The 13,892-nt window shown below is 41.1% G+C and overlaps 1 protein-coding gene across 1 annotated transcript in view; it reads right to left on the bottom strand.

Annotated features, from left to right (window-relative positions):
• Nucleotides 1-13,892, bottom strand: part of LOC103748839 (disco-interacting protein 2 homolog B) — a 168,990-nt gene that overhangs the window by 22,581 nt on the left and 132,517 nt on the right. Inside the window, 1 exon segment of the mRNA XM_017802828.2 lies at nt 4,437-4,565. Coding sequence (XP_017658317.2) covers nt 4,437-4,565 — 129 coding nt within the window.

The raw sequence follows: 13,892 nt of genomic DNA, 5'->3' as shown, positions 1-13,892 counted from the left end.
TCAAATATTTAGTTCTTAGCAGTCTTAGAAAACAAGTAGTCAATTACATTGAGATAAAATACTTTCTCAATAAGAGACCAAGAGCAAAGCAAGTGCTCGCACCTGGCTTTTAATTTCCAAAAGTAAATTTACATGTGCTATGAAACATGTAATAGCAAATCTGACAAAGCTAGGGGTTCCTCACACTGATACAGCTTCAGCAGGCCCAAAATATTGGTATAATTAATAATCATGGAGCAGGATTCATATAGCATCAGATCAAAGAACAAGTCAAACCACTCAACTATTTCCTAACATGAAAACCTTTACCCATATACTGGTGTTAAGGGAGATATTCCTGGTTACTCTATTAGCAAAAACTTCTATTGACAAGAATGTGCAGTCCTCTGAACTGAATTTCACTCATTCACTGGCATACAATCCATTGATCTTTAATAAAAGGATCACTTCTGAAGTTCAATCCTCAGACAAAGCTGACTTTGGATCTCTCTGGCAGAAGCTAATGGAAGCTAGAGATCATTTTCTAGCAGTGATGTCTGAGCTGAATGAGGCAATATAAATACTCCCTTAACACCAGTATATGTTTGTTTTGTTTGAGTGGCTATTTTGTCAAAGATTAATATCAGTAACTTACAGTAAGATCACTTTTCCCTTAAGCATTACCTGTGTGTTTTCTGTACTTGGGAATATACCACACATGTGTAGAAAGGAGCATCATTCCTTGATGTTAAGAAAAAATGAGATCTAAAGAAGCAGTTCATTTAACATGAAATATCCCTCTCAGGTAAGCAAGAACAGAATCAGGTCAGGGTGTCTAAACCCTGAAAAATACAAAGGCTACTTGATTTTAACTGTTTAGAATGTTACAGGTATTAATAAGCCTCTGCCAAAGAAGATCTTTTTCCAGTCACACTCACCAATACTATGAAATCTGTCCAGTGTACCAATCATTTCATTTTGAATTTTAAGTGTTACTAAACTTTCCTCATGTTCTTATGAGATTTTACATGTACCATGTGAGTTCTGTCCCCTCGCTACTGCAACCTATCTATTCCACTTCCACAGCTGATCTTGGTTCAGGGACACTAGAATTTCCAAGACCACTGACTTCTTCAATGTGCTGAGACATTTCATTTGCTATACAGGTGAGCAGTTTGTAACACACCGAAAAGTGATTTTCACCCATAATCTATGATTATATGTCTTTTTTATGTTCCCCTTTGTGACTTTAACACTCTCACAGCTTTTGTGTTTTTTTGGTGTTTTTTTTTTTTTTAAAGACAGTCTTCTTGTAGCCTAGCTGGCCTGGCACTCATTATGTAGACCAGGCTAGCTTTGAACTCACAGAGATCCGCCTGCCTTTGTCTCTGTCTCCTGAATGCTGGGATTAAAGGTGTATACCACCATGCCACCATGTCAGACTCGAGTGAGGCTTTGTGTTTTTTTTTAAATCAGTTTTTCCCTCTACTACACCCTTCCTTTCTGGCCTGTTTCTCTAGTGTCCTCCCTCCCAAAAAAGTCCCAGTGAGATGAATACCAAACCTGACTGTTCAGTTCTCACCAGTGCCCTTCCATTTAACCAAACATCTGACCTACAGAAGACACTTTGTAACATCTGGGGTAATTTGAAAGAAGTAATTCAAAAGGACAGAGGCTGGAAATCACAGTTGGGTTTCTGCAGGTGGAAGTCAAAGCTGCACATCACCCAAATAGCTCAAAAGCCCTTTTGATATGCAACCATCTTGGACACAGGATGTAGAGAATCATATTTTGGTTCCTTAAATTAATCCTTTTGTCAAAATCTGTTAACAAACAGAAAATAAAAACTCCCAGAAGAGATAAGAACCAAATGCCCAGACTCTTCTGCCCTAATTAAGAGTGTGTGCTGGATAGCTTCAGTGTCAACTTGACACACCTGGGTTGAGGGAGCCTCAGTTGGGAAATTGCCTCTATTGGACTGGACTGTGGCCATGTCTGAGGGGCATCTTCTTGATGAGTGATGTGGGAGGGCCCAGCCCACTGTGGGTGGTGCCACCCCTGGGCAGGTGGGCCTGTGTTGCATAAGAAAGCAGGCTGAGCAGGGAAACAAGCCAGTAAGCAGCGTTCCTCCATGGCCTGTGCTCCAGTTCCTGCCTCCAGGTTCCTGCCCTGAGTTCCAACCTTGGGCTCCCGGACAAACTGTGACCCTGGATATGTAAGCTAAATAAATCCTTTCCTCCCCAGATTGGTAGCGGTCAGAGTATTTTGTCACAGCAATGAAGAGCAAGCTAGGACAGAGTGCAATGCTGAACCTGGGTCAGCCTCAAGAGGTGATAGTGGTACTGAGGAAATCAGGCTTAGGTGTTGGCAACAAACAGGTACTTAGGATATGCTCTGTTTCTGCCAGCTTATCTCCTTCTGATCCACTCCTTAAATAAATACTGGTACTTTAAGATAGGAGTGGCAGCACACACCTGCAATCCTAGCACTTGAGAAACTGAGGTGAGGAAGGATAAATCTAAGGCCAACCTGGGCCACACAGCAAAATCCTGAAACAAAACAAAACAAAACATTCCTACTTTAATTCCTTTCTCCACAGCAGGTACTATGCAACTGGAATGAGCTACTGGAACAAGCTAAAAATGGAGCAGCTTCCTATTCTGCTAAACCCTTGATAGCATTGAAGACGCCTCAGATTTGGTCTCTGGCACTCTTTCTTGGCCTCATCTCACTTCTTCCTGGCCCTTGAACTCGTAAGTACTGCCTATAAGAACTCCTTTAGGGTCTACTATCTGGTGCCATTTCCCTAGCTAATTCTCATCCATCTGTATGACTCTACTTAGATATCATATTAGCTGATCACTTAAGACAAAGTAAATTATGAGGGAAAATTCTGGAGTATTATGTAATATTTCTGTGGCAGTAACTGAACACCTCCCATCTCTACCTTCCAGGATGTGAAAATATGTATCTAGTAAATCTGCTCATAAAATGGATGGGTCAGCTCTATAATCATGTCTTTTTGCTTTGGTGGTTTTTGGTTTTTTTTTTTTTTTGAGACAAGGTCTCACTATGTAGTACTGGCTGATCTGGGGCTCAGTATATACACCAGCCTGAACTTGAACAGAGATCTGAGATCCGCCTGCTTCTGTTTCTGAAGTGCTGGGGTTAGAGACATGTGCCGCCATGCCTGGCCCGTGTCCTTTTCTAAAGCAGTTTCTAAGAGGATATATTTTTTTAATCATGGGCATGGCAGGGGGAGCTTTTTGAGACAGGGTCTCCCTGTAGCCCCAGGCGGGCCTCAGTCTCACACAGAGCCTCTGCCTCCCCCTCTCAAGTGCTGGGACTAAAGTCGTGCACTACCACATCCAGCTTTATTTTATTTTTAATTCTGTATATGTATATGTTTGTGGGTATGGTGCATGTGAATGCAGATGCCAACAGAGACTAGAAGTGTCTGACTCCTCTAGAGCTGGAGTTATAGGTGGTTGTGAGTCACCATAAATGAGTGTTGGGAACCAAACTCAAGTAATTCTGCAAGGTAGTATGTGTTCTTAACTACTGAGCCTCCAGACCCTGGGAGGGTATTTTTCTTTTTTGGTCTTTTTGAGACAGGGTCTCCCTATAGCCCCAGCTGGCCTGGAACTCACATAGACCTGCCTGCCTCCACCTCCCAAGTGCTGTAATTAAAAGTGTGTATCACCATGCCCAGCCAAGAGGATATGGTAATCTTGGCTGGTATAAGGGAGACAAAATCTCAGGGAAGTAAAATAATATTTCAGTTAGTCTTTCAGCTTATTTCTGTCAGCTAAAGCATGAAATGTGCTTCAGAGATGACTCTGGACACAGTGACAGTAAATGGGCACTGGAAGGGCTGGCCATGCCTCAGACTGTATGATTTGCTTCTCTGCTTACCAGGGTGGCCCAGTCAATACTGGTGGCCCGATGGTCATGACCCAGTGTGAACAAGAACACATTCCCATTGCCAACCACAGAACTATGCCCTTTCCCCTCCCAGCAGTACTTTTTTGGTTAGAAGAAAGTAAGTTGAAGAGCTTACTATTTGAAATTCCACTGTGAGATCTGTTCAGGCTCCATCAGTTATGGGACTAATGGGGAGCTCTGCAAACATAAACGAACCTGTTTCTTCCTTCCACACGACCTAACTCCCACCTTCTTATTTTCTTATTTATTTACAATGTTGCTGTGCTTATTTGGTTTCACTTCTGAAACTTAAATTCTGAGGGCAAAATGGTCTTATTTGCAGCTGTCCGGTCAGAAAATCTTGAATATCTACAAATGACACATAGTAGGCACTAACTAAATCACTGAATTAATGCAGACCTAGTGGGTCCTTGAGGGAAAGAAGCACATCAAACATTCGAGGCTCACAGAATAAACAGTTCACACCTAGTCGGGAAAACTACTCAGTTGGTAATTCTGTAATTCCGTCTTACCTGATCGATATCGCTCATCTCTGGCCCCTCCAGATCGAGTTCGGTGGTACTTAGACGGAGCAGAAGTTTGAGCTGCTGGTGGAGCAGGAGTCTGGTTTCTATGTTCTTTCTGCAGTGATGAATCCGTTTCTAAGAAAGGAAGGTGGGAAGGTGGTTACCCAATAGCAATGACAGGTAGTATTTTCTCAGTGCTTCAAGCATTCTCACAATAGCTGGACAGGTATTATCCAGCCAGCTAGAAGAAAGAGCTTTAATATATGTACATATGTTTGATGAAAAGACATCAGGATAAATACATACATCATAGTTGTTACTGTCAATGAGCTGATAGGAAAGAAATAGCAAGACAATACATGTCAAGTGTAAAGATCATTCTTGCACCTGGCCCATACAATGGTTAAAATATCATTTAAAACAAGGTTGTAGGTTTTGTTGTTTGGTTTTGGGTTTTGCTGTTTGGAGGGTCAAACCCAGAGCCTCACATATGCTAGCTAGGTAAATGCTCTACTGTTAAGTTTATTTTTTAATGTATTGCATTTTAGACAGCAAGGAAGGATATATTTTTAACTGTCTCCATTTATGTGTTCCTATGGATCTAGAAATGATTTTTTTATTTTTATGTTTTTATTTTATTTTTGGTCTTTTAGAGACAGGGTCTCCCTGTAGCCCCAGCTGACCTGTGACTCATTATGTAGACCAGGCTGGCCTTGAACTCTCAAAGATCCGCCTGCCTCTGCCTCACACGTGCTGGGATTAAAGGCATGCACCACCACATCGGGCTTAGAAATGCTTTTTTAATGGTTCCTGCTAGGTGAGGTTTTCATTACAATATATTATATATTAAGTGAGCAGAAAATATTTCAGACACAGATTTTTTAAATCTGTAATAAACAATACGATGTACATGTTATATAAATTCATTATTGTAGAAATAATGACACAGAACTATCTATACATGTTCAGTTCAGACCGATCCCCTTCTAGTTCCCTCTGACCTCCCTGCCCCTATTCCTGGCTGTACCCTTCTAATCCCCTTTTATATCCCACACAGGCATGGTTTGTTTGTTTTTTTAAATGTCTAAGGTTGCAAACTGGTCTTTAAATCAACCTAAATTCTTGACAATCCACATCAAAATAAAAACTATACAGAATTCTCAATATATTTTCCATGCCTTTTATTGTTGTTACTTTTATTAGTCTTGAACGATGGTCAACAAATTATAAATGCATACGGCCCACCATCTGGATTTTTGATTTGTTTTGAGACAGGTTCTTACTATATAGACCAGGCAGGCCTGAATCCTCCTGTCTCCGCCTCTCCGTACTGAGGTTACGGGTGTGTACCCTGAATCCTCCTGTCTCCGCCTCTCCGTACTGAGGTTACGGGTGTGTACCCTGAATCCTCCTGTCTCCGCCTCTCCGTACTGAGGTTACGGGTGTGTACCCTGAATCCTCCTGTCTCCGCCTCTCCGTACTGAGATTACGGGTGTGTACCCTGAATCCTCCTGCCCCAGCCTCTCCGTACCGAGATTACAGGTGTGTTCGATCTCACACAGCTATGCTGTTGTTGTTTTTCCTTTCGTTTTTGTTGTGTTTTTTGAGACAAGGTCTCATGTATCCCAGGTTGGTTTTAGCTCCTGCCTCCATCTCCCCAGTGCTGGGATTACAAGTGTGTGCCACCACGCCTGGCTTACAGTCTGTTTTTACAAAAAGCTTTACTGAGGCACAGCAGCCTGAGCCACTTCCGTAGTATCTATGGCTGCTTTCACACTGCACAGGTAGATATGAGTAGCTATGAGAGGCTATATGGTCTTCAAAGCCTAAAATATCACTTAGCCCTTTAAAAAAAATCTTTACCAACCCCTGATCTACAATAATAGAAATTAATATTTATAAGTATTTGTATCTGGAAGTACTAAGAGAAGTTTTCACATTTTGTCCTATTTATTCTACAAAATCAGCCCTACTGTTACTCCTTTTAAGAGAAAAGGGAAAAGACACGGGTTAGCTGGCTCAAATGTGCTGAACCAGGGTACAAACTGTTCTATCTCTGCTGGTTCTCAACCAAAAGGGCTATGAAAAAGGTTATAGGGAATCTCCCAAGACACTTAAAAAGGAAAGTAATCAGGATTAATAATTTGGGTTAGGATTTTGGATTCAGTGTCAGCAGTTAGGTAATGGGGTTGGGGGGAGACCCAACCACACAGAAACCCCACAAACACCCCAGCAAAAGATTTTGTGAACAGCCACTCATTAAGGAAAGTACTTGAAATATAGCCTAACCAACTTTAAATAGAGAACTAAAAATTACAAGGGCTATTTTTATTTCTATGATCAGATGACATATACAGAAAGGAAATCATATTAGCACACATGAGCTACTTTGTAAATACGCACAGAGAAAATGGTTTGAGGTAGTGCACTAATTCTTAAAACACACTTCTATCGGTTTGGGGGATTTGGAGTTTTGTTTTTTAATTTGTTCTTGGTGGGATGTTTGGGGAGGATCGTAATGAAGCTACAACTGAATTGCCTATCATGGCTATTTTCCTAATTAAATAAGAGATTTGCATGAACACACCAAATCACTCCAAGAAGCATGATGTTTCCAAATTAGATAGGTTAATAGTTCAAATATTGAAAAGAATAAATGTATTCCAGGTACGGTGGTTCACATCTTTAATCCCTGCACTGGGGAGGCAGGGGCAGGCAGATCTCTGTGAGAGGGAGGACAGCCTGGTCCAATAAGTGAGTCCCAGGCCATCTGGGGCTACAAGAAGACTCTGTTTCAAAACAAAAGCAGGGGGTGGGGGAGAGAGAAATGTGAATTCTTACTTAAAAGAGGGTAGATACAAAGATTTATGTATTTTTATGAACTCTCGTACACATGCTTTTGCTTTGTTTTTCAATGTAACTAATTAGAATTTTAAAAATCATAATATAGGATCAAGAATAAAAATATTCACAATGAGGGGCTAGAGAATTGGCTCAGCAGTTAAGAACACTGGTTGTGCTTGAAGAAGACCCAGGTTTGAATCCCAGCACCTACATGGCAGCTAACGACTATCCATAGCTCCAGTTCCAGGGGATCCGATGGCCTCTTTTGTCTTCCGTGGGCATTGCACAACATGGTGCACTTACCTACATGCAGGCAATACATTCATACACATAAAATAAAAATTATACACATATATATATATTTAAATGTTCACAAAGAAATGACAGGTTCATGATGGGGAAAGTAGGAGTTGATATGTCTGGAGAAAGTACACATTTCCACTCAGGTTAGCTACAGGCTACCACAGGTCAAGCACGGAAATATAATACAAATAAAGTTTTCTAATGGAAGTAGGGAGGTCAGCTGACACACAGCCAAGAGTGACTGCAATGACATTAAAAACAAAGCTTACAACACCTCTTTACCAAGCAATGTTAATGAAACTCTCTGTAATGTTCATCTGTCCCCTCAGGAATCCAGGCATCTACGTCAACCCAGTTTCTCTGGCATCTAAAATCATAGCAACCATTTCACTGTAATTTGTCAGCAATAAAGCCAAAAGTTCTATTTACAGTTTCAGTAACTATGTACAGTGCATAATGCCATAGCAACATGAATTTCTGGTAGAATAACCTTGGTTCAAACATATAACACAACTGCTTCAAATTGACAAGAAGCTATCTTAAAAGTTGTAAAAGCAGGCCAGGCGTGGTGGCACACACCTTTAATCCCAGCACTCGGGAGGCAGAGGCAGGCAGATCTCTGTGAGTTCAAGGCCAGCCTGGTCTACATAGTGAATTTCAGGACAGCTGGGGCTACAGGGAGACCCTGTCTCAAAAAAGATAAAAGAAAAAAAGCTGTAAAAGCAGGGCTGGAGAGATGGCTCAGCAGTTAAAAGCACATAACTTTAAGAGTCTATAACTTCAGTTCCAAGGGATCCAACACCCTCTTCTGCCCTCCACAGGCACTGTACAACATGGGAGCACTTACATACACGCAGGCAATACACTCATACACATAAAAAAGTTGCAAAAGCAACCAGGCATGTTGGTCCATACATATCTGCCATTTCAGCATTTGGGAGGCTGAGGCAGGGGGACTGCTGCAAGTCAAGACCAGCCTGGGCTACAAAGTAAGACCCTGTTTCAAAAATAAAAAACAAGGCCAGCAAGATGGCTCAGTGGCTAAAGGTGCTTGCCACCAATCTGACGATCAGAATTCAGTCCCTAGTACCCACATGGTAGGAGAACTAACTCTTGAAAATTGTTCTCTAACCCAAACAACCACTCTGGAGCACAAGCGTGCACATACATGTACACAGAAACAAAATGAATAAATGCAAAAAAATTTTTAAACAAACAAAACAAAATATTGAAGTTGCAAAATTAAAAACAAAGAGTAAAGTAATTTCTAGGAATCACTTAAACATATCAGGAGAACTTAATTATGCATCCCTGAGTTAATCTTTTTGAAATGTGAACAGTCACTCTATATAACTTTATAAATGTTTGTTTTTAGGGACTAGAGGATTTTTGTTTGTTGAAGAGACAGAAGCTCACTATATAGTATGACTGGCTTCAGTATGACTGAAGAAAATGAAAATGATATTGGGTTCAATTGAAAGGTTATGACCTATTTTTATAATATATATAATACAATTTACTTTTGTAAAAGTGTATTCAGTTTTCAACACCTGGATAAATTATGACCCTCTGAGCAGGATTTTTTTCTAACATTCTAAAATGAGTTATCCCCCTTTCTTTTTCCCCAAATCAACTGGCAGATTAATGTATATTCAGGGGTGAGAGGGAGGAAACTATGTTCTGGATGGGCTACAAGAATTTTGGAATGTTTATTACACCTAACTTGTAAGCTCCCCAATTTATCATGGATGAAGCAGGAAACAACGTACCTCAGGCCTAATCAAGGACAGAATGGAGGGGTCTATGGGCATGGAGGAGCAGAGGGCAGTATTTAATAGGCTGTGCAACCTCAGCTGAGCAGGCAAGATGCTAAGATGCTGCCCAAAGGTAAAATGTCCCTGCCCAGAGTGCCACACTCCAACCGGATCTCAGAAATTACTTGGGATTCTAAAATACAACTTCCTGTGTTCTGAATAAAGTGTGTAGTTTTACTACCAAGGTAAGGAAAAGCTACAAGCAAAGGCAAAATTAATTATATGTATCAAAATAATCAGATAATATATGCAATAAAAATGAAAAACGTACACAATTCAGGTATTTCCATCTAAACAACATAATGGCATGTGATGCAATCACACTATAGTAACTAGACAGATAATAGATAGCAGATAGATTGATAGATGATAGATTATAGCTAGATAGATAGATGATAGATAGATAGATAGATTGATAGATTGAGACATGATAGATAGACATGATAGATGATAGATAGATGATAGATGACAGATGATAGACGACAGATAGACAGATGATAGATGACAGCTAGATGATAGACAGACAGACAGATGATAGACAGATGATAGATATCAATGTGAGTGCTCCTGTGTATGGAAAAGCACTTCACATATAAGGATTAGGTGGGACATAAAAAGTCCTCTGTGTGTTGAAAGACATCAAGTACATATAAATGCTGGAATGGAAGCTGCCAGACTCACAAATGAAGTCTTCAATCCTAGTGTGAACTTTTAAAGAGATCCAAGAAAAGGCAGCGGAACTGCCATCATTCAACAGCGACAGCATCAGGCGAGTCAGCTCTGCAGAGTATCCACTAGGGGTCACTGTTATATTTAAACAGTGATGACAGGATAAGTTAACAGTAAATTTTTTTTAAGTTTAAAATTCTTCCACAACACAAAGCATTCCTTCTCAACAATCAACGTGTGTATAATTTATTACTCTTTTCAGAAAGATGAGGTATTTCATATTTTTCTACTTTTTGAATACAGAAAAATGATAATGCAGAAAAGAACAGATATTTCTAGAACAAGACAACTCTCCATTCAGGAAAACTGGAGAAAGCCAATTCAGTTCTCATATTTAACTCCATGGTTTAAGAGATGCCCAAACATGTGGTAGCAATAGAATGAAGCAAAGCAACTCTTCAAGGAACCAAGCAACAAAACATTTCCATTTTTAAACGTGGCCAGAGTAGGAATGCTTCCAGGTTCAGTGCTGATGCACAGAGAAAAGACACTTTAAACAAATGATCACTAATTTATCTTGTTTCTTTTCTTTTTAACTTATACCTTTTATGAAGTTATTTGACAATTTCATACAACCGATGCTATCTCAAGTTTTCACATTGTGGTATGTGCTGAAAAGAAAGAGAACACAGCTCTCTGGCCCCTGTTAATAGGGAATTAAACTTGGATGGGTTTGGGGAAAGATGAATGTCAGCTAAAAAGAGACACTACTGCCGGACCTGGCTGGGCAGAGGGAAAAGCCACCTTATTCCAATATGTGGTGTTTGTAGTCCGGTGAGGAGGAAAGCCTTGATAAGGGTAAGGAACACTGGTGAAGTTAACAAAGAGCAAAGTGCAGCAAACAAGTGGGATGTTACAAAAAGTGTCTGGAAAAAGAAAAACCCACATCAATTGTTCTAACCCCAGTGGGCAGCTTGTGAAAGGGTTTAAACAGGAAATGACAGGATAACAACAGTGATAAGTTCCTAGTTCTTTCAACTTTCTCCCACCCCCACCTTTTTTTTTTTTTTTTTTAAAGAGACGGGCTCTCTTTTAAAAGAGCCACACAGAAATACTCTACATTCGATCATTGTGTGGCTCTCAAACTCAGGGTCCTCCTGCAGCCTCCTGAGCACTGGGATTGCAGGCAAGGAGCCGCCATAACTGACTCTTCCAACTTTCTTAACACCATCTCATCTCATCTTCACTGTAACACTGTCTGGCAGGTTCTATGGAAGAATATGACAATAGTCACCCTGAGTGTTTTATGGACAGAGTCATCACTCTCATTCTCACCCTGGTGAAGGATAAATGAAGGTGCCCTGAGTCCCTTGAAGGGTGGAGGCAAGCCTTCCCTTAAAGGCTAAGGCTCTAGGAATCACTAGGAGCATTTCTCAGGAAGATGGGTAATTAGCATAGGGAAAAGCAGGCATGACAGTGATGGTATTTGAAGTTTGGAAAAGTCCCCCACACTGATTTCTCAGGGGTGGATTCTGGAAAGGAAGGAGGACCACAACCCTGGGTCTATGGAGAGAGGTAAGTGTATGAACAGATTCTGACTGTTTTCCTGGGCTACTTGATATTAAGAAAATGGCTGTGCCAGAGACTAAGGGAACACTACACAGGGGCTTTACTCTGGGATTTCAAGAGGATTATTTTGTAAGTCAACAGAATGCGCTTTGCCTTCAGATGCCTCAGAAGGGCAGAAGAGAGGTGGGCCTAGCAGTCGGTTAGCATTACAAGCCATGGAGGGAGTGAGGACTGGCTTTCTATAAAGCCCTGAGAGGAAGGGACTGGACTTCCTTCTGATAAGATATGTGCGGACAGACATAACTGCAATGTGTGCTCCAGTTCACAGCAATTCCTATCCTATCCACACCCAGCACAGAAAGAACAGAACTAGGACTCGGATTAAAATTCCATGTTCTTTTCATTATGTTGTTAAGCCTTATTTGGAAAGGAACTTTTAAATCAAGAGTTTGAATCCTAAGAACCCAGATAAAGCTGGGTGCGGCAGCATGTCTATAATCTCAGTGCACTCCCACAGCAAAATGGGAGGCAGAGGCAGGCGGATCCTTGGAAGCTTGTGGACCAACTAGCCTAGAGTAAGCAGTGGCAAACAAGGGAAAAGTCTATTCTGGGGGTAGGTGAGGATACAACTAAAGCTGTCCTCTGACTTCCATATGTGGGTACTCATTCACATGCATCCACACACATGCACATCTGTAAGTGCACACACATCAAAGCAAAACACAAGCTCCTTGTCTATGTATACAAATATGTTTTATTTTAAAAATTGTGACTTGGGGCTGGAGAGATGGCTTAGCGGCTAAGGACACTGGTTGTTCCTGCAGAAGACTCGCGTTCGAATCCCAGCACTCACATGGCAGCTAACAACTGTCTGTAACTCCAGTTCCAGGGGATCTGACAGCCTATTCTGCCCTCTGAGGGCATTGCACGACACAGGTGCACTTACCTACATGCAGGCAATACACACATACACATAAAATAGTAAATAAAAAATATTTTTAAAAAAATTGTGACTCAGCCAGGCACGGCAGTGCACACCTTTAATCCCAGCACTCTCAACACTGAGGTAGGCAGATCTTTATGGGTGGTCTACAAGGTGAGTTCCACGCCAGCCAGGGCAACATAGTGAGACCCTGTCTCAATAAAATAAAAAATAATAAATTGTGACTCTATTTTTCTATGCTTATAGGAAACTGCTAAGAAAAACAGCATTCATTATAGGTTACTCTTGATAGTCCTTATTGGGGAAGATGATAAAAAGACAGATTTTCCTTTGTTTCAATTAATCCAGTCATATGAACACAAGCACAACCTCAAGGCAGAACTGGACTTAGAAGAACTGTCATGAAAGGGGTGTGGAACAGCTGGCAATGGCAGTGCACCCACATGCAATGGGGCACTGGGGAGCAAATGTCCTCCAGTAAAACAAGCAGCTTAGCAAAAACTTCTTCAGCCACTAGAACTTATCAGGACATGTTAGAGAATGCCATTATACAACCACACTCATAAACAGCTATGACTTATCCCTGAAAATGCAGTGGGTAAGAGCCTGGGGTGGGGGGCCCTGTGGATGTAAATCTATAGGCTGAGAAGTACACAAAAGATGAGGTCCCATCCTGAGTGGAAGACAAACACAATGAAATGAAGTTGACAGAGATTACAGTACAGAAAGAAGCAAAGTAAATGCATAAAGGTCTGAGACAGTTTAATACAGAAAGGCAAAATGGAACATCTTCACCAGTGCCACCAAAAAAAAGAAGCTGTAGTGACATATTAAAGCAAAAGATGTGAGAGCCAAAGGGGCACAACAGGAGAACTCCAAGAGTATTTTTCATTAATTTTTGCAGAGCTGGGGATTGAACTTTTAGCTTCACACATGCTACAGGCACTATACCACATCCCCAGCCCTCTTCCTACATTTTGAGGCAAAGTCTCACTAAGTTGCCCAGGTTATCCTTGAACTCACTCTGTAGCTCAAGGAGGCCTTGAACTCACCATCCTCCTACCTCAAGCTCTCGAGTAAGAGGGAGTCTTACACCTGGTCTCTGGGGAAATTTTAAATAACTGTCAAACCAAGCAGGGCACTCATTGCTCTTCTCAGACCCAGTAGGAGAGAGGAAGGCTGTTGAGCTTGCTAGTCCACAGCCAAACCAAAGGACTAACACCTTCTATTCATTCTATTCATTCACTGATTTTCGGGGTTTTTTTTTTTTCAGAGTCTCATATAGCCCAGGATAACCTCAAACTCACTATGTACACAAGG

Source organism: Nannospalax galili, unplaced genomic scaffold (assembly GCF_000622305.1).
Source record: "Nannospalax galili isolate Female #2095 unplaced genomic scaffold, S.galili_v1.0 scaffold3006, whole genome shotgun sequence".
Classification (NCBI taxonomy): Eukaryota; Metazoa; Chordata; class Mammalia; order Rodentia; family Spalacidae; genus Nannospalax; species Nannospalax galili.
This window is presented reverse-complemented; position numbering and strand designations above follow the sequence as displayed.